The 24694-nt window shown below is 47.7% G+C and overlaps 1 protein-coding gene across 5 annotated transcripts in view; it reads right to left on the minus strand.

Moving 5' to 3' along the window:
* Positions 1–24694, minus strand: part of nlgn3a (neuroligin 3a) — a gene marked incomplete at its 3' end in the record, with an annotated part of 110063 nt that overhangs the window by 30952 nt on the left and 54417 nt on the right. For all 5 annotated transcript variants that reach the window (XM_080008045.1, XM_080008046.1, XM_080008044.1 and 2 more), the window contains one exon: positions 11987–12172. In XM_080008045.1, coding sequence (XP_079864171.1) covers positions 11987–12172 — 186 coding nt within the window. The remainder of the gene's footprint in view (positions 1–11986; positions 12173–24694) is intronic.

Consider the following 24694-nt stretch of genomic DNA (forward strand, 5'->3'; position numbering starts at 1 on the left):
TATATATACATGTATATAAAGAGTGAAAGCAGACCTTTGGCCCATCAGTAATGGTTTCCATGAACAACATAAGATATTCATGGTGCCATCTCTGATTCTCAGCAGCCAGACCATCCTTCTCGCCAGCTTCATCAGTTTTGACACAGAGAAATAGACTTGTGCTTTTGGGTTCCCTGTCAAATTATGGCAGCACAATCTACAGCGCTTGAATAATTTAGCACCACGCCGCTCGCAGGGAGGAGAAAAGAAGGAGGGAAAGAGAGAAAGAAGGAAAGAAAACACCCCCTCTCGCTCAAAGCAGAAGGTGTGCGTCTCCACTGTAATCTTGTATCTTTTAGTCTCTCCGCCTGTCTTGTCTGGATACTAACCGATAAAGTCAGGAGAGAGAGAGTGTGTGAGAGAGAGAGAGAGAAACGTATATTAAACCTTTTCTGGGGCTGCTGAGGAAGCTATAGCTACGCTCCCTTAGGACGGCCCAGGTAACCGTACACCACCCCCCTACCCGGATCCTCCAGGGGGTTATGGGCTGGTTGCGGGTCAAGATGGACTAGATGGGTAGTTGATCCACAGAGAGGAGGTCTGTTCCGCAACAGCGTTTTTTTAATAGCGACCACGGGGAAAAGGAGAGTACAAATAGCCGACTTTTCCCGCGGAGCCTCCCTCCTTCCTCTGCTAATGAGCATTCTATTAGCAGCTAGGGGACAGGTTTGGGCGGCTAGGCATACGGAGGAGGCTGGCTAACAACGGCGGTGGTTAGCTAAACAGCTGTTCTCTCTCTCTCCGCCGCCACCTCCCATCGTTGACTAATGAAGCCCTCAACTGATGAACGGGAGTCCCGGGACATACCGGAGAGACAGGTCGCAGAGACACCCGCAGACGGGGGGATCTGAAGCCATTCAGGCTCAGTGTAAAAGGAGTCTGGGAAGGATAATAGCTAATAGCTCCGGCAAAAATAAGTACCCTGGGCTCCAATTAGACACCGGCTCCGAGGGGGGATCCCGGAGAATAGAACAGAGCGTCGGATTGGTGCAGAGGTGCTCCTGGTTACGACACAAGCCATGAAATCTCTTATAACACACGTAAAAATTTGTGTGAAATGTGCCGTCGCTACATTCCATTACCTTCTCCAGTGTGAGTAGTGCTCATAGCGGTGGGCATCGATCAGGATTAGCTGCGTGCCATATGGGTTTGCCAACATCTGGAGGATGCGTGGGGCCCAAACACCCAAATGTTGCCTTGGTGAAAAGTCCAAACTAAGATTATATTGTAGGGACAGGTCTTATTTTTAAGCATCTATTTTCATGTATCTGGCCTGAGCCCCAATGAAATGCCAAGTGAAATGCTATTAGCGATTCAATTTTTCAGTGTGCACTTTTCACCCCCAAAAAAAACAAAAAACGTGGTCCCATCACCCTCCTGCTGTTGCCGTTGTTTTCATATATATTGCATCTGACCAACTGAACTTGAGAGTTATTTTGGACATGAATTATTACTACTTTTTTTTTTCAGAAGGACCCTCAATTTGAAACGCGTTAGGCCACTGACCCCATTTTAGAAGACTTTATATCTGGAACCCAAATCCGTAAATGAAATAACGGTGAATTTTAACTACTTATCACTTCGCCGCTGCAAACCCCTGGAGGGTTCTCCGAACCCCGCGTTGAGAGTCGCTGCTCTAACGTTAAAACCCAGAGGTCAAACGGCACCATCTAATCTGTCTGCGGCATCTAGTAGCAGACCGAAATTGGGGTGGTGAGCTAGCACTTTGGCAACATTGTTCTAAACAGTGGCATTCAATATGGCGAGTCACTCTCTCTTACCATCGAAAAGGATCTATAGCTTATGTTACCTCTCTAAGCTAGAAATCTATTGCAGCCTCGCGGGCTGGGGAGCTAAAGATTTAGTCTTTTTGTCAGGCTGCACAATGTGGGCTCTTTATAGTGGAGTTTTCTGCTCGTCAGCATGTTTGCTCAAGTTCCCCTCATTGGGGATTTCATTGTGCTCAGACTATGCAAATTTCACACTTAAGGCTGATGCATTTGCGCTGCCCAGGATTTAGTCCTGCTCGGCAGCGTACTGTACAACCTTTGGTTTATGCACCCCACACACACACACACACACACACACACACACACACACACACACACAACCACACACACACTGTATAATACGTCACGTTAGATCACCTAATGAAAGTAACATGAATCTGGGTGGCTTTTTTTTACCGACGAACACACGTTTAATTTTGTCTATGAAATGCTAATCGGATCTCGCCAAGAAAACCACCCCAGTTCGCCCCTGCAAGTATAAGTAATTCAAATGGTTTCTTCTTCCCAGTGCGTAACTTCTTATCGCACAGTGATGAAGGGAAAAAAAAATTCCCCTCTTTGCAAGTCATTTTTCACTTTTTGCTCTGTCTCACACTGTCCCAAACAGACTGGAAAATGGTGTAATCCTGATTGCTTATGATCAAGAACAGAGGCAGTGTTATTAAGGCATATTGGCTCATTTGCCTCATGTGCTCAAATTGTAATAATTATATTTGATTGGAGCTTTCAAAACAGTTGCAAAGAGCAGGTTATGCCCCCCCCGCTGGTCGTCTATAGAAAATTGAAATGTGTGGTTTGAAAATTCCTCCAGAAGATCAATAGTCTGCTGTTTGCATGAAGGCATGGAGTCCATTTTTTTTGTGTTGCTTTAAAAATTATGTAAGAAGGATTGACCAAGCCAGCCGGGGGGTTGAGCTGCTGACAGTAACACGCAAGCACACAACGCTCGGTAAGAGAAGGGCAAAGGTCGACTAATTACTGTATGTCTCCGTCTGTTTTATGGTTTGGTTTTTGATTATTATTTTTTTTTTACGGCTGGCTGGCATTTAAACAACACCGGGTCGAGACCGTCACACGTGGAAAGCTTGAGGAACAAAACACGTTTCGTAACCATAAATGATGGAAAAAAAAAAAAAAAAGGAAGCGAAGCGCGATAATGTAACACATTTTTTTTTTAAGTGTAGAGATGGCAAAGCGATAACGGAGATGAAGAAGAAGGAGGAGGAGAGAGAAGAAGGAGGAGAGAGAAGAAGGAGGGGAAATAAAAGGGAGAGCTGGGGGAGGGACGAAAAAAAAATATATTGGGAAATTGGGGCGATGGGGTGGAGAACAACATGGGATAAAGGCAGGGGGGAGAGAGAGAGAGAGAGGGATGGGGAAGGTGAGGGGGGCCTTGCGGCGGGAGGAGGGGGGCGTTGAGGGAGGGGGGCGTTGAGGGAGGCGGGCGGGGGGGGGGGGGCGGTGGCGGTGCTCAGCTGTCAGGGCTTCCTCTGCAGGTGGGGCAGGACGGGTGCCAAGTCCCTTTCCCACTCACACAGACACCCATGCATCCCTCCATAATGGATGCTTTACACTGGTGCCAAAGAGAGAAGGATACAGGGGGGCTACACAGAGACACAGAGAGAGAGAGAGAGAGAGAGAGAGAGAGAGAGGGGGGACGGGAGGGAGAGAGGGAGGGAGGGCAACTGAGAAATGGAGGCGATAGAAAGAGAGAAGTGGAGGGAGTGGAAGAGCTGGTAAGAGGGAGTTGGGCGGGGGGGGGGGGGGGAGTAGCGACGAGAGAGATGAGAGGAGGAGAGAGGGAGAGAAAGCAAATAGATAAATAAATAAAACCGCTGGAAGAAAAAAAATGAGGATAGCATCTTCAGAGAGCGCCTCTGAAGGAGACAAAAACACACACAGACGGACAGACAGATGGGATGGAAGGACAGATATGAGGACAGATAGATATATACTGCAGATAGATAGACTCGACGAACATGCATATGGACGGACAGACAGACGGACGGACAGCTCCGCCGGCGCAGAGCAGCAGACAGTCTGGCGGCAACGCGCTGCGGCCATTGCGATAATTGATCTGCAGCTCAACAGCGTGGTGGCGCACCGGGGCACGGCAGTTTGCGCGCGCCGCCGCAGCCATCCGCGGCTCCTGCGTCTCCCGCCACTGCTGTCGCCGTCCATTAGGGTACAAGGGAATGTGCCCTTGACAATGATCCATCAAGGATGATTCATAGACGGCATCTACTTGAACTAATGATTCGCCAACTTCTTCGCTGGGGGACCGCGGGTCATCATAGGTGACATGCTCTGTGGCCACGTCGTTCATCAGCGGCGATTAGATTCCAAGGGTAATCCCGCCTATACATCAGCACGCGTCCTCTTGTGTTGTCTCCGGACGTGTCGCATGTGCACCGCCTGTCGCCCAGGCGGTGGCGGCGGCGGCCCATTCATAAGCCCGTGCGTATTTGTAGCTGGAGGAATATTCCGCCCTCTGAGCTATTACCTTGAGCTATTACCGCGCGCTCAATTATTCGCAACCCCTCTCTGTGATCCGTCGCCTGATGCTTTATGGAGTCAACCGGCTACTGCAAGCAGAGACAGACTGATGGCTAGCCTCCCTGAATGAACTGCCTTCACCGTTGCGGGGCCATTTGTCAATTCTTCATTCCTCTGTCCCGCCGCTGCTAGTCAGAGCGGCAGCTGGCTACCTCTGACAGACACCCCCACTGGTTATTATTTTCTAGAATGCTGCCTCCGACTGTCCATCCATCCTTGCCCACCCCCTTCCTCCTCCACCTCCTCCTCTCCAGGCCCGCAGGTGCCTCTTTCGGCTCTCTTCCACCGGCCCTCCTCTCCTCTCCACTCCACTCATACTCCAACGCAATATCTGTGGCTTCCATGCTTTCTTTTCAACAGGGAGAATTGAAGGGGGAAAAAACAAAAAAAAACCTTCGCTGCCGAATTAGGCCATTACCAATTTCTTTCAAGTTCAAACAAGAGAAATACCTTTTAATTGGTGAGTAACCCCACTGCTTTGTTTTGTTTTAAAAAACAAGGCAATTTTGCTCTGCTCTTCAAAGTCAAAGGCATTGCCATTGAAGGACTGATTGAAAAGCCGCACTGGTTAAAAGCAGTTTGTTTCCCTCTGTACAATGACATGCCCGGTGTATGGCGGAGAACAAAGCCGAGCAGTCAGCGTAAATAAATACAAGCATTCCTGCTCGGCAGAGGTGGCATCCCCCTGGTTTAATTATCGCTCTTGTCAATCGGGGTGGAAGAATACGGCACCTGACAACGTGCGTCCTCATTCCCTCATCTCTCATAGGTCGCTTTCACACCCTGAGACGCTTAGACACCCTTCAGCAAACCGCCGAATCAGACCCGGAAAGATGGAGGCATTCTATTGCCCCCAAACACCCAGGTAACTTTACAGTGTCGAGTTTCCAGACTGCCTTTGACACCTCAGAAATGGAGTCTATTCAACTCCGACAATTGTCCCGGGTTTTTTCTCGAGCACGCGCCATTTGCACAACAATGGGTGCGGCGCCTCAGATGAATAACAACCCCGGGCTACAGTTATGTAGCTATCTTTCTCCGAGATTCCAACCGCACATTCTGGCTCTCAAAGGCGAGGCTTATTTGATGCTTATACACCACAGGCGACGGACGGCCGATAAGGGCCCCGAATGTGTAGAAATTACACATACTCTGGCTACGGATGGAAACCTGGGAACCTCTCGGTGCACTGACATTATAGGGTAGGAGTGTAAGAGACCTGCGGGCCATTCCACAAGGATAACCTCCCCTGGGTCTCTTTCCAAGAGAGAGCCCTGTGTGATTGTGCCTAAGTGTCATTTTCAAAGGTCAACACCAGATGTAACATTACAGTTAGGTCGGTGATGTAGTGCACGCTCACAAGGCGCTCATCTATTGGCCTCCTGTAGTTCGGTAAAACAGGGTGGTTTTAGGGTTAGCTGATATGTCAATAAGTGGAGTTATGATCCACCTTAGAGGCTAAGCTATCCTAGCCATTCAGTGACAGTACGTGTGTCTTCTCCCTGCTTGAGGAATGCCTGCATGTATATGACAAAATGGTTGTCGGAGCAAGAGGCAAGCGGCTCATTGCAACACAGGCTTTGAATCCCCATAACGACGGCATGGGTATGAATGACAAGAGGAAGATTGATTTGAGACCAGGCGAACATTTTTGTCAGTCTTATTTCCCACCTCCACGCGTCCAGGTGTTAAATACGTGTCGGCTACGGCACAACAGCCGTTAACGCGACGCCGGCGACAAGTGTGTCAGAATCGCCTGTGGTTCGGGGGCTATGACTATCTGGAGAGGCTGCATGAAATTTATGTCCGTGCCCGTCCCCTTCCCTCATTAAAAGCTGCACAGCCGGAATGGGGGGCACAGCTTTAATAATAATTCATTATTGAAATTATTTACGGTAATGTGAGGCTCCAAGAGGGACACTTGGTTGCAAGTGTAAGCAACCTGGATGTGGTACTACAGCATTACCAAATGCTCAAGGCGTGCGCTGGATTATCCGTGCAAGTCCTGTACAAGTCGGGTGATTCATGCACTATACAACGTACACAATCAGTTTAAGCTCAGGGCTGCGATGGATAACCGTACTAAACTTGCGAGCCACAGCTTTATGGTCGTTCTGAAAGACAGCAATGACATTTTGTCCCACCCGGTCCAACATGCCCTAGTTTTCCACAAAGCCGGCCGTACAAAACTGTATCACACATCCGTCCCGAGATCATAAGATACCTGAACCATCCATCATCGACAAGGGACACAGCAACACAGCAAGTAGAAAAGGTATCAACAAAGCCATTGTGTTAGATTTCGCAACGCCGGTGCCATGAATCACCACGCAACCGTTTTTATGGTGTCGTGCATTTTCTCACATTACTTCTCCCACTTCTAGTTCTTTTGATTTTATTATCCTTAACGCCAGCCTGCTCACACACACGAACCCCTTTGCTTTTTTTGACCCAGTTCATGTCAAATTGATCCCCTTATCCCATCGCTGCGTGAGGTGTCAGTGTTTGCGAGGTGATGCACTGCGTTGCAAAGCTCCGATGCTCATCGCTTTTCTCTAATAATAAGCCAGAGCATTTAGCATACACATTTATGGTCCCCAATAACCCAGAAGTCTTAATAAAAACGAAAGCTGACATGGGCATGAGGGATCCTCCACGCGGGCTGTCTTTAATGTCCAAGACATTCCATTAAAAGCCGAGCACTTCCTCAGAAGGGGAGCTTTTAGCCTGATTACTTACAGGAAGGGAAAAAAATAAACCAATGACCTTCACTCACTCCACCATTGGCCCTCCTCCTCCCACGTGCGTACTTACACAGATAGCACACTCATACTGTACACACACACACGTACGCATGCACGTACGCACGCACACACGCACACACGCACACACACACACACACACACACACACACACACACACACACACACACACACACACACACACACACACACTGCCCGGATACAAATACTTGTGTAATTTGCAAAACAGTATGCGGATTGCAGGACAAAACAGACTTTGTATTCTGACAGTCTGCGGTAAAGCCGTCTCTAGTGTTAAATCATCATGATTATGAGATGGAAAAAGCCAGATCTGCATGTTCAATTAGTTTCAGCCTGATGCCGGATAGATAATAACACACGAGATTGGGTAATGTCCTTGCTTCTGAACTTCTTCAGCCCCTTTTTTCCATTTGAAGCCAAAGGAAAAAGGCGATCGGCGGAGAGAGATTTGCCTCTGCGGGGACACAACTGTTGAGCTCCATTTAATAGGCTGGTCAAAAACACTCTCCTGTCGAGAGACTGTGCTTTTAATGACCATTCTGCTTCCAAAGTCTCAGATGTGCCGCTAGATTACTTGCCACCCAGCAGACTCGGCAGCCATCTTGTTAATAGCAACGCGCCACACACAGACTCGGGAGCAGAAACCGCTGAGGAAGAAAGAGTGAGATAGCGACAGAGCAAGAGAGATGAGGGTTAGCGTATGTAAGTGGTGGGTGGGTGGGTGGGTTCCCCTTGTATGCTTTTACTGGCTTTAAAAGGCATGGAGACAGATGGGTACAATGAGATTAGATGGAGGAGGCAAGGCATGGATGGGGATCTAAAAATCTACCCCTCGCAAGAGGACTTCTTGGTCTGCTTTGTCACATGGCTGAAGGAGGGGGGGGGGGTTTGTGATGGATGTAGCCTGTGACTGGGCCGCCGGCACGCCCATGTGGAGACGGCACCAAGGCCAGGCCACGGGAGCAAGCAATCAGAGAGAGAGGCCGCGGGGCTGTGATGATATAGAAGGATTCAGCTTATTAAATAGGCTTCAGGAGGACCGCAGAGCATCCGAAGTAAGTTGTCACTCCGCCACCAGCGGGTATAAAAACAGCCTCCTTCAGATAGGAAGTCTACCCCACTGCAGGCAGCGATGACAGACTGTGTACAGTGGAAGTGGGAATACTGTCATTAAATACACAGGCCCACCAGGGAGCTCCACAACATTGTGTCAATGCTGATTTAATTTTCCTTACCTGGGCCTTGTTATCCTGCATTTGAGCTGCAGGTGAAAGGAAACGTATGTATGTGTGTGTGTGTGTGTGTGTGTGTGTGTTTGTGTGTGTGAGTGTGTGTGTGTGTGTGTGTGTGTGTGTGGGGGGGGGTTATGCACTCGCACGTATGCATCATAGCGTGTCTCCACGGCAGAAAGAGAATGCATCACATTGATGTGACACCGGTGCCTCTTTATCAGCGGGATGAGGTATAAGTAATAGATTTGCATTTTTATTCACGGGCAAATCGAAGAAAAAGTCGAAGCACGAGGCGGGCGGAGGAACAATGCCTCAATGCTTATGATCTTGTTTTCCCGGCTTTAATTTTTCATTCACAGAGCAAAGTCGGAAAGTCTATAAAAGACACTTTCCTGGAACACAACAGTCCGCTTACACTAGTTGGAAATCACTTCTCAAATCTATTATCACAGGCAGCCTGAAACCAGGTGTGCTCATGGGCGCAATTTATAATCCATTTGATTATAGATTTTGACTTCAATTTTCACCTCTCCTTGGATTCAGGCACTTTGATTTAGTTTTCTTATTTATTGTGTTTCCCTGGCAACAGGAACACCCCACCAGTTTTCAATTCCATAACTGAGACCGGAGGAGAGGAGGAGTTGCGCCGAGAGGATGGAGCACGGAGGAGGCTGCAAAGCCAGGTGCAAAAGACGTTTCTTCACTTGGCTTTCCTCTCACATATTGCAGCCCACTTCAGTCCTAAACTTCGTATAATTATAACAATCTGTGCTCCAAAAGAGAGTGTGTGAAATCTGATTGCCATTGGTAGCACTCGCAGCAAGGGTCCTGGCGTGATAGAAGGTTTCCTGTTTCAATTTTCTGTGATCCCACAAGTTTTACTAGCTCTTTTTTTTACCCCATCAGAGGGGCATACACTTCCATTCAGGGGGGGAAAAAAAGCCCCGGCGATATCCAATTTAATGGAAGGCAGAGGAGATGGTTTTACTGGCAGTATAATAACATGCTACATGGAGCACACCGTTATGGAGTATGAATAAAGGCATTTATGGTAAAAAATTTATCAAAAAGGAGTCATCATTCATCTGGGAAAATCAAAGAAATTATTAAGACTTTAATGCAAATTGGCGAATGCAAATCATATCGCAAATCCCTGCCACATTAATAGGAATAAGAGCAGAGCGGCTACAATGACCTCTTTCAAATGCATGGTGTCCCCCCTAATCAAAAAATCCAAGAACAAGATTGTACTGTGCCTAGATACATGGGAAACGGGGATTAATTATGCTAGTTAATAGATTTGCGACTACGCAATTGCTAAAAACCAACACGCTAACCTTCTAGTGAACGCAAGAGTGGTTTCCTTAACAGAATTACAGCCCTGCCACCTGACATAAAAACCCTGTGTTACAGCTCTAACCATGTGTGTCTAAATCAGCATGTTATGTTTGTACCTTGTTAGTTTGTTCACAACAATGATAACCAGCAGGGAAGAGTGCCCTCAATGTAACAGATGTCATTTGCAAAATAACAAGCACATAAACAATGAACACAAAAAGCAGCAGTTGGGTATGGTGATATGATATGATATATGATACCTGTTCCACCGTTTTGTAGATCGCACTACTCTCAGTTGGTAGCAGAAAATGTCCAGCTTTGAAATGGATGGATGAATACATGGCTGGCTGTAATCATTTAAGGTGAATGATGACGTGGTGTCCGATTTGGGTCTGCGGGGCGCAGTAGGAGGCCGACATTGGTTTATGGCTGCGGAAGCAAAGAGCTGGCTCATTTGGATAAACATAAGCACATCCTCTGAGAGATTCTATTCAGGAGCAGCAAGGCTCCATTTTAATACAATAATGCATTAGGGGCACATGGACAATGGAAGATGCACATTACATGTCCAGGTAGGCCACACATATACTTAGCGTTAAGAACGGCCATCGCGAGCAGTAAATCATCATGGAGACGCATTAAGGTGTTCGGCCAATACGCAGCGTTCCACATGATGGAGGGGCTCTTCCATTAAGCATGGCACAAGCTACTGCCAAATTGCTTTGCTCTGCATACACATATCCAGGAGTAGAGAAGGTCCTCTACATAGACCAGGCTTCCGCAAGGACAAGCAGCAAAGGGGAACAAGTCATGGAACTCCTAGACCTCATAGCTGCCTAATACACCGTCAGGAACGAAGGCCTTGTACAGAAACATAAAAGCACTCCCTGCCTGAGCAACAGCAACAATCAAAACTCTTTTACCAACTGAAGATTCAAGGTTCGCCTTGGGCAGAAAAAGAAAAAAAGCCCACGCAGACGACGGAATAACAGGCTCACTTAAGGATCAGATCTCTTCGAGCCTGTTCAACCAATACAACCAAATCAATACAAGCACCTCCCCAAGCCCAAATTCATTGATGCTGATTGATTTGAGAGTTTGACTTACTGGAGCACTCACAGGTGCTCACTGAAGGTCTCTCAAATTCTGAAAAATCTGGCACTTAACACCAAACCCAGCAAAATCAGTCTTGAGTGTATTCCACCTTCACTATGGGAGTGACCCTTTACAGAGTCCTATCCTTAAAGTAAGTTAAACTGCTGGTCTGCCACAACTTCACCTATTAACAAGGTGCATGGACAAATCTGGAACACTGGAGCAAACACTAAGAGAAAACATCAGGGTCATGACCCTGATCTAACAACTAAACTGGTCTTCCGCTTTCAACAAGAATAGCTGGAATCTTTTGTTGTTTCCTTAGAGAAACACTTGAATGCAATGGTTGCTATGATGATGCAGCATGAAAACATGCGGTGTATCTCAGCTCTATCCCTGGCACACTCAGTAGCAGAGTACTGTGCCCCTGTCTGGTCCAGGTCACACATCATGCAGATGCTCACCTAATGCACCCATGTGGATCAGAACCCCCCACCTACCAATCCATATTCCATCAAGACAACCAATTTAAAACGGCAACAAAAACAGAAAAACAGCCGATTTCACCGCCCAATTTGCCTGGAAATAGGAATAGGAGTCCAAGCTCCCTGGCACCAATCTCCCAAGGAGGAGGGTGTTCAATGCAACAGATTTGAGACGGGACACGGGCCCTGTCTGGCCCGTCTTCACAGCTGGGGCAGCAGCCCACTGTGTGCATGTGAAGAGGAGCAAACAATGGAACACATCATAGAAGCTTGGTCTCTCCAAAGGCTAAGAGGAGGATTAGTCACCCTCCATACAGCAGCACAGGAGGCAATTGCTTGGCTTGAGGACTGTGTTTTCTAAATAAATTAAGTAGCCAGTGACTGCCACTACAATTCTCCCCAGGTGCACAATGTCCTCTTCATCTTCCTTGCAAACCATTATGCCTACACGTTCACCTTAGCAAAGTAGGTGTAAACGGTGAACCTTCAGAACAACACAAAATACAACGCAAAGGTTTTAAAGTTGTGTGTCTTGAGGGAACAAACATCAAAACCGTGAGAAAATACATTCATTAAAATATAAGAATAATCAGAAGGGACCTTTTTTTTTATACCAAGCAGCCCAAGCACCACCAGGCATCAGTGTCGGAACAGTGTATGTCTCTTACCTTCAGAGTGGTGGGAGAGGGTGAGCAGGCTGACGCAGGAGGCCCCGATTCCAGAACCGAACACAGTGATACGATTGGAGTCTCCTCCAAAAAAGCCAATGTTCTCACTAATCCACCTGAGAGCCTGGATCTGGTCCAGCAGCCCGTAGTTACCTTTAGCGGCCTGGTCGCCGGTGCTCAGAAAGCCTGCAAAAAACACGCAAAACAAAAGCCAACAGATTAGCAAAAGAGGAAAAAATACAGTAATATAGAGTTAACATGATCTGCACTAAAGTACATAGTAGGTATTATACATATATATGTATAATGAAACATAGATTTTAATTTGGTCACATACAAAATAATAAGTAAATGTTGTTTGTCAACATATTCCTGGTCAGAAAGACAGACCTTTTTGACCGTTATTTACTTTCCATGCCCATCTGCAGCGTAAAGGTTACCCGCAATGACTAAGCCGGCCCCGTTTCCATCCGCGGAGCCATCAAAACCGCGTGACAGTGGCAGCGAAACGCTAACATATTGGAGGACATGGCTGTTGGTAAAACAGAGGGTGTGCATGTCACCACATGTCATCTGCACCTTATGGGAAATCAATGCAGTCTCCCTAGGTGATCACCCATCATCGGCTATATTGAGCGGCTCTGATGACAATAATGCCAACACGTCGCCGACACAGAGGGCGAAAGAGAGAGAGGGAGGTGGAAAGAGATTTTTTAACATGCGATAAAGCATGCATGTACGCAATAAAGTCCTGATGGATTTTTGAGCTCGCTATTAGTGTCGCTATCTGGATATGTTTTTAGTCCTTCCCCCGCTGCCCCTGCCGTCTCACACTCCTAATGTTTGTGGCAGCTGCTAACCCTATGTGTTTCCCTGCTGCGTCTGGGTAATCGGCGATGTGACGTCTGAGTTGGACAGTAAACCTCTCGTGGGGACGTGAGAGCTTGTGTTAACATCCCCACCACCACCGCCGACACCACCACCGCCCCGTCGGCTCTCCCAGGCCGGGCCCCCTATGAATGATGGGTAAATAGAGCTGCAGGAGCAGGACCAAAGGCAAGCAATGCCTGGTGTTCCCCCGATAGAGTCGGTGGCCATCACCCTGCTGAACACGGACACAAGATGACAGCGACAAGATATGCGTGAAATTCCAGACCCCCGCTCGGCGGCAGCAACTTCTCCAAACATTTTGACGGCACCACATGTGTTGAGGGAGAGCGCTGTGGGCGCCCGCTGGCTGCCTGTTCGATACAGAAACACTCCCCCAACATCTCAGCTTTGTTTGCCGCCTCCGTGTCATGGTCAACGCCTTCATATAACCATGAGCACTTGGTGCTTAAGTCCCGGGGGTTAGCGGAGAGGGGTCCAGGTGGGTGGTGCTTTTCACATCGGTCATGCAAGAGAGAGGCAAGCTCGCCTCGACGTGCCATCTGAATAAGGCCAGCATGGCGATGCTCAGCCCGGAGAAACCCTGATCGGAAAGCTGCTCCTCGGGGCCCATTAGCTGTTTATAACGTGCAAATATAAACTGCGCATGTGAGTCTAGTGCGTCCCAGAAGCTTGCGAGCAAACCTTTACGCGTGAGTCAGAGATTAGCTGAGCCGCAACCTTCTGTCCACCCCAACACAAGGTCTTGTTTTGCGGCGCCCCGCTCCTGGCAGCTACACGCCGTGGGTGGGCAGGGGAAAGGCCGGGCCCGATCATCGGTAGGAGGGAGGAGGCGACGGCGGAGGAAGGAAAGCAGGAGACAAACGGATCAACAGATGGTCTCCTTTTGATGCATCCCTGAGGATGAGGGAGCAGCCGGGCCCATGCAGAGAGAGAGAGAGAGGGATAGGAAGGGAGAAGGAGGGGTGGTGGTGTTGGGGGGGCAGGGTGTTTGGAGGAAGAGCCTTCCCTTCCCTCTCCTCCTCATGTTCCATCATAAGCAAAGGATAACAGCTTTCAAAAGCCTCTCCTGGGCGCTGGGAGAGCGGAGACATGACTCTCCCAGAACAACCCTGATTTGTGGAATGGGTCGCACTTCACCCAGAGCATGTCCTCAAGGTGCTTACTATCTGTCTGTCTGTCTGTCTGTCTGTCAGTCTGTATCTAACTATCTATCTATCTATCTATCTATCTATCTATCTATCTATCTATCTATCTATCTATCTATCTATCTATCTATCTGTTTTTCTGTCTGTCTGTCTGTCAGTAGCTAATACAAAGGGTGTGGCTTCACAAGGTAGAAGGAAAAGCAACATCCATTATGGTTTGATAAGATGAGAAAACATTCGCCGGACAGCGATGTGACGCCGGCGTCCCTGTGAACTGGGCCGATTGTCCTGCATCTAAAAATGAATCTGGTCATTAAAATGAGGAGGTAGAATCCAATATATGAGACAACAAGACACGCTGCGGGCGCCGTTTTAAAATACATCTAATATAGCTGCTGGTTATGTTTTAATTGGAAAGGTGGCAGCAAGTATTTTCTTCGGAAAGCAATTAAGATAGCGAGGTAATTGTTTTTTTTATATGCATGGCTATTTTTGAGTTTACATTTATGGCAGACATTTTGTGTTCACGTCGGGCGCGTTAAAAGGCTGTTTTGCCCCTTTTTGTTTGGCGGATACATCTCGACCGAACGGCTGGAAACACACGCTCTTCTCTCATTACGATGTTAATCTATCAAAGTGGCATCAGAATGAATTGTTGAATTGAATAGGTATGAATTATTAGGAAAGTGAAAATCTTCTCATTAGAACGGTGAATTGCATGTGTGCAGCCTTCACTCCAGCTCGTCTCTGAATTTGAAGCCCCCTCACGGATGAAGAATCGTCGTCAGGGTTTTGCTGCGATCAGAAAGGCGTGTGGGGGGTGGGGGGCTTGACCTCACATTAGTGCTGTTAAGACCGCTGAGGGCTCACACCTACTCAACTCCTTGAGATGGCACCGCCGGGGGCTTCAGAGCCGCATCTGATCAGGTGCTCATGTGCTCGGCCGCACTGCTAATCTCCGCCACACTAAGATTTTATATAACATTCCATAATCATCTACGGGACGCACTTCCGAAAATACCAATTCCGAATGAATTCAACCGAGTCAGGATTGTATGTGAAACCGGGTTTATGGGTTATTCTAAGCAATGTGCATAATTCTATGAAATGAATATCAATCTAATTAAAATACCACATACTGCATAGTGTGGTGTATAGAAGGTCAACATAATTATTAATTTTTCTAATGAATTTAGAAACAACCGCTCTCATCATAGCCAAGGTATTAAAAAGCAGTAAAAACTTCAGGTTGATTAGATGCTTTTACCATCACCACACAGTTAATGAATGCTCGGTAATACATTTTTGGTAGGAGGGCATTAACAACCCAGGACTGTCAATTAGATTGTGGGAAAACAAACAATATTTTTTAAACAAGAGGCCAAACCACAAGCTCTTTCCCCGAGAAAAACAAGGTTTTAGTTCTATAGTTCTTCACAGTACACATCAATACACCAATTTATGAACAATATGTTTTCCAGTTAAATGGTCAAAATTAGGTTTAAAGTTCAATTTCACTTTTGAATTCTATGTAAAATCATGTTAAGAATTGTACTTTTGAATCCAAACAAAAAAGAAATTGAGTGAAACATTAACCATGCTACAGTTCTCTAAAGCTGAAGTGTATGTGCTTCACATTGTAAAACCATTCACCTTTCAATTTGGACTCCAACCAGGGAAAAATAAATGAAAAATAAGGCCGGCCACTCAAAACGGTAAATGGGCTGCATTTATATGGTGCTTTTCCTGCCACTCAGTTGTAGTACTCTTTAAAAAGTATCTGAACAACTAAATTATCCAAAACCAGCGTTTTTTTTCCAATGAACAAAATGGTTCTTAAATTTGGACACTGTATCATTCACCATGTCCATTATGCAGGATTTGGAGGGTTACTATGGAACGCCATTTGACTCAATATTAAATAAATAAATATGACAATGAAATAAATCCTGAAATAAATAAATGAGGCAATAAATATAAAGATAAATGTGACTATACATATATAAATGAGTAAATCTAGTAAGATAAATAAATACATCATTTTTTTATTTTAAAAAGAACGCTTTTCAAAACTCTTTTATATTTTTTTATTTACTTATTACTTATTTATTAATTTCAGGGTACTTTTATTTCACAATGCCACATTTTAGTGGCGTCATATGATGGTGATAAGCCCCGGTGCAAATATATTTTTGGACCCTACCCTCCCCGCGCACACACGCACCAAGCCCAGGCTCCAGCCATTTTGCCGCTCCACGTGTTCTCGGGAGGGGGTGAGTAAGACAATTGTCCGTCCATTGCACATAGTGCTTGTTTGATTTTGTTCAAAACTGTTATCTAAAGTTAAAAAAAACACCTGTCTGTCTGTCTGTCTGTCTGTCTGTCTGTCTGTCTGTCTGTCTGTGTCTGTCGAGCGAGCATCTGATTCACAAAGCACCTGCAAACAGTGAAATGCACCGTTAACTGCGCTGCCACGCAAATAGTGTCTCAGTGCACCGGTGCTATTTGTGCGTATTTAAATGAGCTACTATGCATACATTTGGTGCAAAATTGGCCTCTTTCTTTTCAAATGAGCCTCGTTGCAAAAAACGTCCAATTCCCAAACACCGGCGCTAATATCCACACGCAGTTAGAGTGAAATTATTACCGTCTGCAGAGAGTTGGTGTTAACTCCAGGGAGACCCCCCCCCCCCAAAAGAAAATGCTCCTCTGTGTGATCGTCTTCAGAGAGCTGGTGCAATTGAAGCACATTTATAAGGTGGTGTGACGTCCAGACTTTCCATTGAACTGTAAATAACATTTTGACATTATTATTAGAATTATTACAACTGTCCCTGCATCTGTAGATAGCAGAACAGGCAGAGGTCCCTGGTTTTCAAAACGCACTCCAAAAGCAACTTGTTGAAACTTTGAATAATTTGTTGTACAAAAAAGACGTTACAAACGTTGACAAAAACGGTTCCATAATTTCTATTAAACTCAAAAGATATTGAAAATTTTGAACTTCTTAAGTAAGAATTTTAATACACATTTTATTCATGCAATAAATGAACTGTGTGGGAAGAGTAAGTTGTATTATAGATTTACTCTGTTATACTATTTAAATGCTTTATAGTCACTGAACATAAACCTAAAAGTACTAAAAGTAAAACCCATTTCCTTACAATTTTACATTTCCATTAAACACTTAAAATCAAAATAACTACTGTCCAACAATTATAAAAATTTTTATGTTTATATTTATTTAAGACTGATGATTAGTAAAACAGTAGTGTAAATGTGTAATGAGTCTCGAATGGAGTGCCCCCCCCCCTCCCCACCCGCACTAATACACAAATTATTTACTTTGCCACATGGATACTTGCAATTTGATGCAAAATTAAGGCAAATTGCACTCTATAGCAAAACTCAACTAAAAGCATTATCTTTTTTGAACCAGACGTTGAGATGGAGCAGTTAGCGGGTGCAATTGATGCACAACTCATGGTTCTAATAGCAGCTGCAGTCCATTTCTTTGTGAATTTGCCAGAGTCTTTGTCCGGGTAACTGTCTTTTTGACCAATTTAAAGAGAAAGCTGCATGTGGAAGAATGAGCCTGTAATTCCCCTTTGTCTTGCGCTGCAGAGTTCAGCTCAAACGCCGACAGCCGCCTTACCGAGTTCAACAAAATGAAAAAATCGACAGTGTTCAGCGACATCTGCTTTACCTGACGGGTCCTTCCATGCCGACCGGGACACTTTGCGCTGCGCTTTTCACATTTGAACATGAAGTGTTTTTTCGTCTGAACTCAAACCCAAACTCCTTACCCTACTTTCAACTGGAGGTGTAGGTCAGAAATAAGCTTGAATGTAACCTGCCGTAACCCGCTCACACCAGAAACTACTAAAGCTAAATAGCTGGTTGGCAAGCTAAGTAGCGCACCAATTATAAACCCTCAAACACAAATTAAGGAGACTCATTCCACAACCTACTCCTGCCTCACGACGCACTGCAAATCTGTGTTTGGTTTCGGGTTATAATTTATACTAATAATTTCTAAATTGCAAAATTTTCAACTCTGCCCTTTCGAATGACAATTGAGTTGAAATCAGTTGAATTTGGTGCATAATTTCACCGTCACATATGCGGATCAGGTCCAAGTCTGAGGAGGTTTGATAAATACTTGTACATCGTAACTGTAACAGATTAGAGTCGCCCTCTTTTGTCTTGTAAATGAATTACGTCAAATTCGATCACGTATTCCGTTACTCCCCTACGACAGTTAAATCAGATCAATCAGATGAGTTTGAAGTTAATTTATTAATCACAAAAGGTCAAGTAAGAAAAAAAACAAAAACATTTGAATTTAAAAGTCTCAGGGGTATAACCTGAGGTAAATGGATGGCAAATGAAAGTTGTTAGCGTCTCAATCATCGCAAATGAGAAGGTTGTTGAGGACGTTCTCACAGACTGCACTCGATTTCACCCGTGTTTCACAACGCATGTACAATTAGCTGAGCAAGATGGAAGTCACTCAAAAGCGACTTTGACAGATTTTGCCAAGTTTTACACGCGTTGCGAGAAAGTACTTTCCTTTTGACCACCTGTTGCATGCATAAAGGCCATTTATCACCTACAGTAACAAGTAAATGAAAGAGAAAAAAAACCTCCAGCATAATTTTTGATGAAACATTTGTTTGACACAGCACATAAATAAACAAGCCGGGAGTTCTGCGGTGAGTGTGAACATTTCAGATTGCGCACAATGGGGGAGGCGGAGAGGTCACATGACGACCATGTGCAGGGCTTAACTGACCTGCGTTCTGGGAGAGGGCTACTACTGCGCTTTCACTCTGCTCCACCCCACCTCCACCTGCACACATCTGTGTGGAATGTGCATGTACTGGACTGATAAACTACTGCTTCAGTATGTGCGTGTCAGCTAAGGAGGTACATTAAAAACATTCGCAGTACACATTTTACGGCCTTTACTGCCACATGTATTCATCAATAAAAAAACGTATAATTAAGCATGCCGGCGGTGCTGCACAATTACTATTTGTGGCCGATTTGCCTACCACGCGCCACCCAAGTAGCGTTTTCAGGGACCTCCGGCACAGACACAGATGACGAGGTTTCAGACACACAGTTTATTGTCGAGAGTGGGCTCCTTGGAATTAGCCCAGGAGCAGATGGAGATGTGTCATGACACAGGCTCCTCTCCTGAGTGAGTGTGGGGATGGGGGTTTTACCTGCTGCTTGTTAGACCAACCAACGAGCAACATGTATGGAGCCACTCTGATCCGAGATCCACCAATGACCTACAGTAGATCTAGGTCAGGTGTGGCTGCTCAAATCACCCCATCCCCACACCACATTGTCATTTCACTACATTATTATTGTAGGTAAATTTCGCCACGGTACTCATCCAACAGTTTTTGAGCCATATACACGCAACATATATCAAAATGACCGGCTCGGTCCTGGCGGCTGTGCTGTCACTTTTGGAAGATGCTTACAAACACACGCACGCACGCACGTCAAGTTATTTCGAGTTTTCCAATTTTGTGGTTAACCTGACGGTGATTTAGTTTAATGACTCCACACGGCGGAGCTGCGTGTTCTCTGTGCGGTTGTAGCGGGGTCAAGGCAGCCATGCAGTATTGATCACAGTCTGAGTCGCGGTGCCGTATTGGATTGGCCACAGCCAGTCAGATCACACCTGTCCACTCGGATACTCCTCGCTACACTACACCTTCACCGCAGCTTCACCGCCCCGACCCCCAGCCAGCGACTCCATCACCGCTGCATCCAGGCAGGGTCAGCAAATGTTTAGAGTAGGGCGACGGCTCCGGCTTCACCCGGCGGGGGCCGCGATGGGGCGGACCACCAGGGGGCTCAGATGTTTGGAAAGCTCGAGCACACACCACTGTACTCAAGAGCCTTTCCTTAAGTTCCGTCCCCCCTGGCACACCCTCCACAGGATAATGGACGCAATCATAACACCATTTCTGCATCAGCAAAAAAAGAGAGGGATGATAATGTCATTGTTTTTTTCTAATCGTTCCATTTTTCCCCAAAAAGAGCCCCGGTGATTGTCTCGGCACAATGCGTTTCTGAGGTTTGATTGCCTTTTCGTCAATGGGCGAGTGCGGCTCATCTCGCTCCACGCCAAGTGTGCCCTGTCTCCTCCCTGAGCCGCCGGGCAGCGATTTCCTTTAGCGCGGCCTCTCAGCATTGATATTACTCTATTGATTATGATTTAAGTGTCTGTTTCCTATACGGACGGCTATAACTCACCACGTTACGGAAGGAGGCGATGATAATGATCGCGTCGAACCTCGACATCTCTCTCAGCCCAGTCGCCCCGTCACCCAGATAATGGAATGTGTGTAATGTGATGGCAAGAGTTTGAGCGGGGTGGAGGGGTGGGGCTTGTTATTGAGCTAAAGGGTGAAGTCACACAGGGACAGATGGCGGGAATAAACGTGCGGGAGTGGAGGGGGAAAAGGGGGGGAGGGGGAGAGGAAGAGGACCACGAGGAGGAGGAGGACGGCAATAACAACGATGACGTAACGGAGGGGAACGTTTTTGGTGCACTGTCGGGCCTCCTTTTCTCTCGTCTCTCGCCCTCTTTTCCTCCCCCTCTCGGCCTCCCCTCTCTCTGGGGGCGCCGGTTAACAAGGCTGGCTGTGTCCTCCCTCTCCTTTGGTGCGGCCCCTGTCTCCCTCTTGCCCTCTCCCTCTATCTCTCTCTCTCTCCCCCTTCTCCTCTCGGGGGAAATAAAAGGCCCACACAGCCACAGCCTTGACAGCCTTCCCTTAAGAATCCCCCGATACAAAAGAGTTCTAACTTCCCCCCTAAGCCAGGCCGGGTCTGAATGGGAAGGGGTGGGTGGGAGTAGGGAGGAGGAGGGCGGGAGGTCGGGGGGAGAGAGGGGGGACACCCTCATAAAGAGCCTGTGTGTCAGGGATGAGTGGAGGACATACCCAGCGGTCCATCCTCCACGCAGGGACCCTTCCCCTCGAGATCTTTCCAGGCCCGGAGGCTTTGAGGGATAAAAACTCCCCCAAAACAAAGGGAAACAAAAGAGCAAAATATGAAAAGAGAAACCGGATGTGTGCGGAGGAGAAGCTGGGGGGTGGGGGGCGGTGGTGGGTGGGCGGCGAGGGGGGCGCGGCCGGTTCTGAATGAAAGTGATTGCCACTTGGATCACTTTACCGGTCCTGTTTACAGCTCACTGACCAATGACACGGCTGCAGCTCGGGCCGAGCCAGGGGAAAGGCAAAAGACAGATTAAAAAAAAAAAAAGAGAGAGAGAGAAAGAGTGAGAGACGCTGAGAGAGTGAGAGTTAGAAAGAGAGAAAGAGAGGGAGAGAGAGAAAGAGGAGAGGCAGGCAAGACAAGAGAGCCTCTTTATGGCTGCCTGAACACTGAAGGCCATTCACCCACCATCCTGTCCTTGCTTTCAATGGAGGAGAAAATAAAGACTCTAAATCATACGCTGCGCAAACAAAAAACAAACAAATCGCTGGGAGTAGCGACCGGCTGCGCTTCTTGATTGTGATCCGCAAATCGCTCATTCCCTCCGAAATGCATTTTGCATGATAGCCTACAGTCTAACTATGAAAAACCAAAGGGGAAAAAAAAAAAAAAAATGGAAGAATTTATGTATGAGCCCCTTGATCCCCGCAGGCCTTGTCACAAATCAATCATTTAGGAAAATATCAGAGCGCTTTGAATGGCAACAGAGCCACTCCATGTTTAAAGGGGTTGCCCCCATGTCGGAGAAGTTCAAATTGAATAATAGCATACTAGCAAAATTGCAGGCTCCTACTGAAAGGCTGAAGAAACAGATTATCCACAACAACCTAAATAGATTTTCTCCAATATGAGTCTCAGCAGCACACACTGACGGAGACACATAGTGTGTACGTCTGTGTGCGTGTGTGTGTGTGTGTGTGTGTGTCTGTGTGTGTGTGTGTGTGTGTGTCATCCTCGCCACCATCGGCTCGGTACTACGCAGACTGTTGGGTCGCTAGTTAGTCTTGTGAAGACAACGTGCGCATCTGGTTCGTGTGCAACAAAGCATCGCCAAAAAATAAACGTTGAGGGAAAACTCGACACACTCGGAAAGCGCCGGATCTCTCGCAGACGGGCGTCGGTTCAACAGGAGAGACGGCAGCGGGGGGGGGGGGGGGGCGAAAAAAACACCGATATGGAAATGGCTGCCGATGGGGCGCGCGCCAGCTGTTGGCCGCCCTGTCTTGGGTGTGACTTTGCGAGGTGGGTGGAGCGCTAATCTGATGAGGCAACGCGTCCCCGCGGCCGGGCGACCCCTGGTCAAGGGCTCCGGCGGAACAGGAGCGCTGGCAGCCACTACAAATTAGCGGCCCTGCATATGTATGACCCTCGGCGTCCCGACGCCACTCAATCAATCAGGCGGCGTGGCCGTGGCAGCTGTTGGCATTTGGTGTCACCCCCTCCCCTCCCCCAACCCGTCCGTCCATCCATCCGTATCTTTGTTCTGCGTTTTTGTTTTTTCCCTCCGTTCTCCCTTCCTCCATTCTCCGTTTTTTCCCTATCTCCGCACGCCTCCGCCTCCCGCGCCGACCCGAGTCGGGCGAGGCTTGTGCGAGTGCTTTTACATAAGGTAACGGTCTGCGTCTCGCAGGTGGTGTGGAGGCGGGTAAGGCTCGCGAGAGGGAGACTCGGTGTCAGGAACGTCGCACGACGCCGGGTTACGCGCTGGTGTTTTTCCGCGTTGGAAATACATCACAACATGAGAAATTTGCCTTTTTTTATTTTGTCTTGTTTTCTCTCCCTTCTCTTCCGTCCTCAATCTTTGTCTGCTGTTTGTATTCCGTCGTGTTTTTATGTCTATTTGCTGGAACAAAACAACCCGGGGTGGCAGAACGCGCCCTCTCAGATCGCACTTTTATTTCGCCCGCGGCGTTGCGCTCCTTGGTAGGCGTTTGAGTGTTCAAAAGGAACGGTGTGGAAATTGACACCCGTCCTGGGTGATGTAATTTGAGGGCGTGGTGAGAAAGTCGCACCACCAAGATCAGCACGGCGCGGCGCGGCTCAGGTGCTGCGATAGCGTCGGGGGCTGGGGAGGGGGGTGGGGGGGGGCGGCGGTGGGTGGTGAGTGGGTGGTGAGGGCACAGAGCAGAAGCTTATCAAAGCACATCTGTGGTGGGGAGTGTGAGTGTAAGGTCATCATTTAGAGCATCTTCAAAGGCCCTCTCCTCTTCAAACCCCTCTGCTCCCCAGGTTGGAATCGCTCCGATAGTTAACAGTAATGAGCTTAGCCAGCGAGTGAGCGAGGCTCCTTCCCCCGCTCCCGAGATCTCTGGGAAAATAAGCGCCGGCGTCTCCCGCACCTTGCTACCGTCGCTATTTCCGCCTCCTGCCTACTCGCGGCGCCGTCAATCCGGCTTCAATGTCGGCTTTTTTTCCCGGGCACCGGCGGAGTGATGTTCCGTGCGCGGTTTGTTTTTCCGGGGGGAGATGCGATATTTTTTAAGGCGGTCAGCCAGGGCAGGGGAATGTTGCTGTCACGGGGCGAAGGCAAAGGCAGCTTGTGCTTTGGACAATTAGATTGCGTGCGCTCCAGCTGAGATTAAGCGTCTGTGTGCGTGTGTGTGTGTGTGTGTGTGTGGTGGAGTTAATGGACGTGTGCCAGTGGCCAAGTGTGGGTGAGAGCAAAAAGGACAAAAAAACACCACAGTTGGTCTGAACGAAGGGAAGCGTGCTCGTGTTTGGGCGAGTGTGAGGATGCACGTGTTGCGGTGGGGGCGGGGGTGGGGGGTTGGTCGTGGGGTGGTGGGGGCGGCATGCGACGCAGTGAGGTAGGTATGGATATTAATCACCAGGAGGGGCTGGGCTCCGCGGCGGCAGGCGGAGATGGATGGGGTGTGAGTGCAGTGATGTCACCCTGACAAATGGGCCGGCCATGTTGGCTGAGACTCGCACATCGTCTCTCATTTCAATTAGTTCTTCACAACAACCCACCTACCCCCCAATTTGCAGGTTATGCACGCGTACACCCACACACACACACACACACACACACACACACACACACACACACACACACACACACACACACACGCGTACACACACACACACACACACACACACACACACACACACACACACACACACACACACACACACACACACACACACACCCACAAACATGCACTCCCACCTCAGGTACCTCCCCACCACTTTCCAGTAGCCTAACACACCCTATCGTGATGCACTGATCCGTATGAATATAACGTCATCCGAATTAATCTCTTCGACTGGGACAACAGTTTCCCTTTCCGTTCCCAGACGCTCGTTAGCATTCAACGTACCGACCAAAGTGGTTAACCAGGCAGCGAGTGGGTGGACGCTAACTGGACCAGCCGCTGAGAGCCGTCACCGGACTTGGCAGTGTTTACCGACTCAACAACTGGGCAACCATCCGCGTGTTTACCGGCAATATCAATTTGATGAAGTGGCGGGTGGAGTGCGGTGCGACTAGTCCTTCTAAAGGCAATGGTGTGCGTTTAGTGTTTACTCCCCGCGAAAGGAAAAAGGTGCAGGGTGAATACTGACAACCACTACGAGCTGAGTAGCTTTCCCCCGACAAAGTGAGCCCAGGTTTCCAACGTCTAACCCCCCTTTCGCCGGCGGTTTGCAG

Source organism: Zeus faber (genome assembly GCF_960531495.2).
Source record: "Zeus faber genome assembly, chromosome: 10".
NCBI classification, from domain to species: Eukaryota; Metazoa; Chordata; class Actinopteri; order Zeiformes; family Zeidae; genus Zeus; species Zeus faber.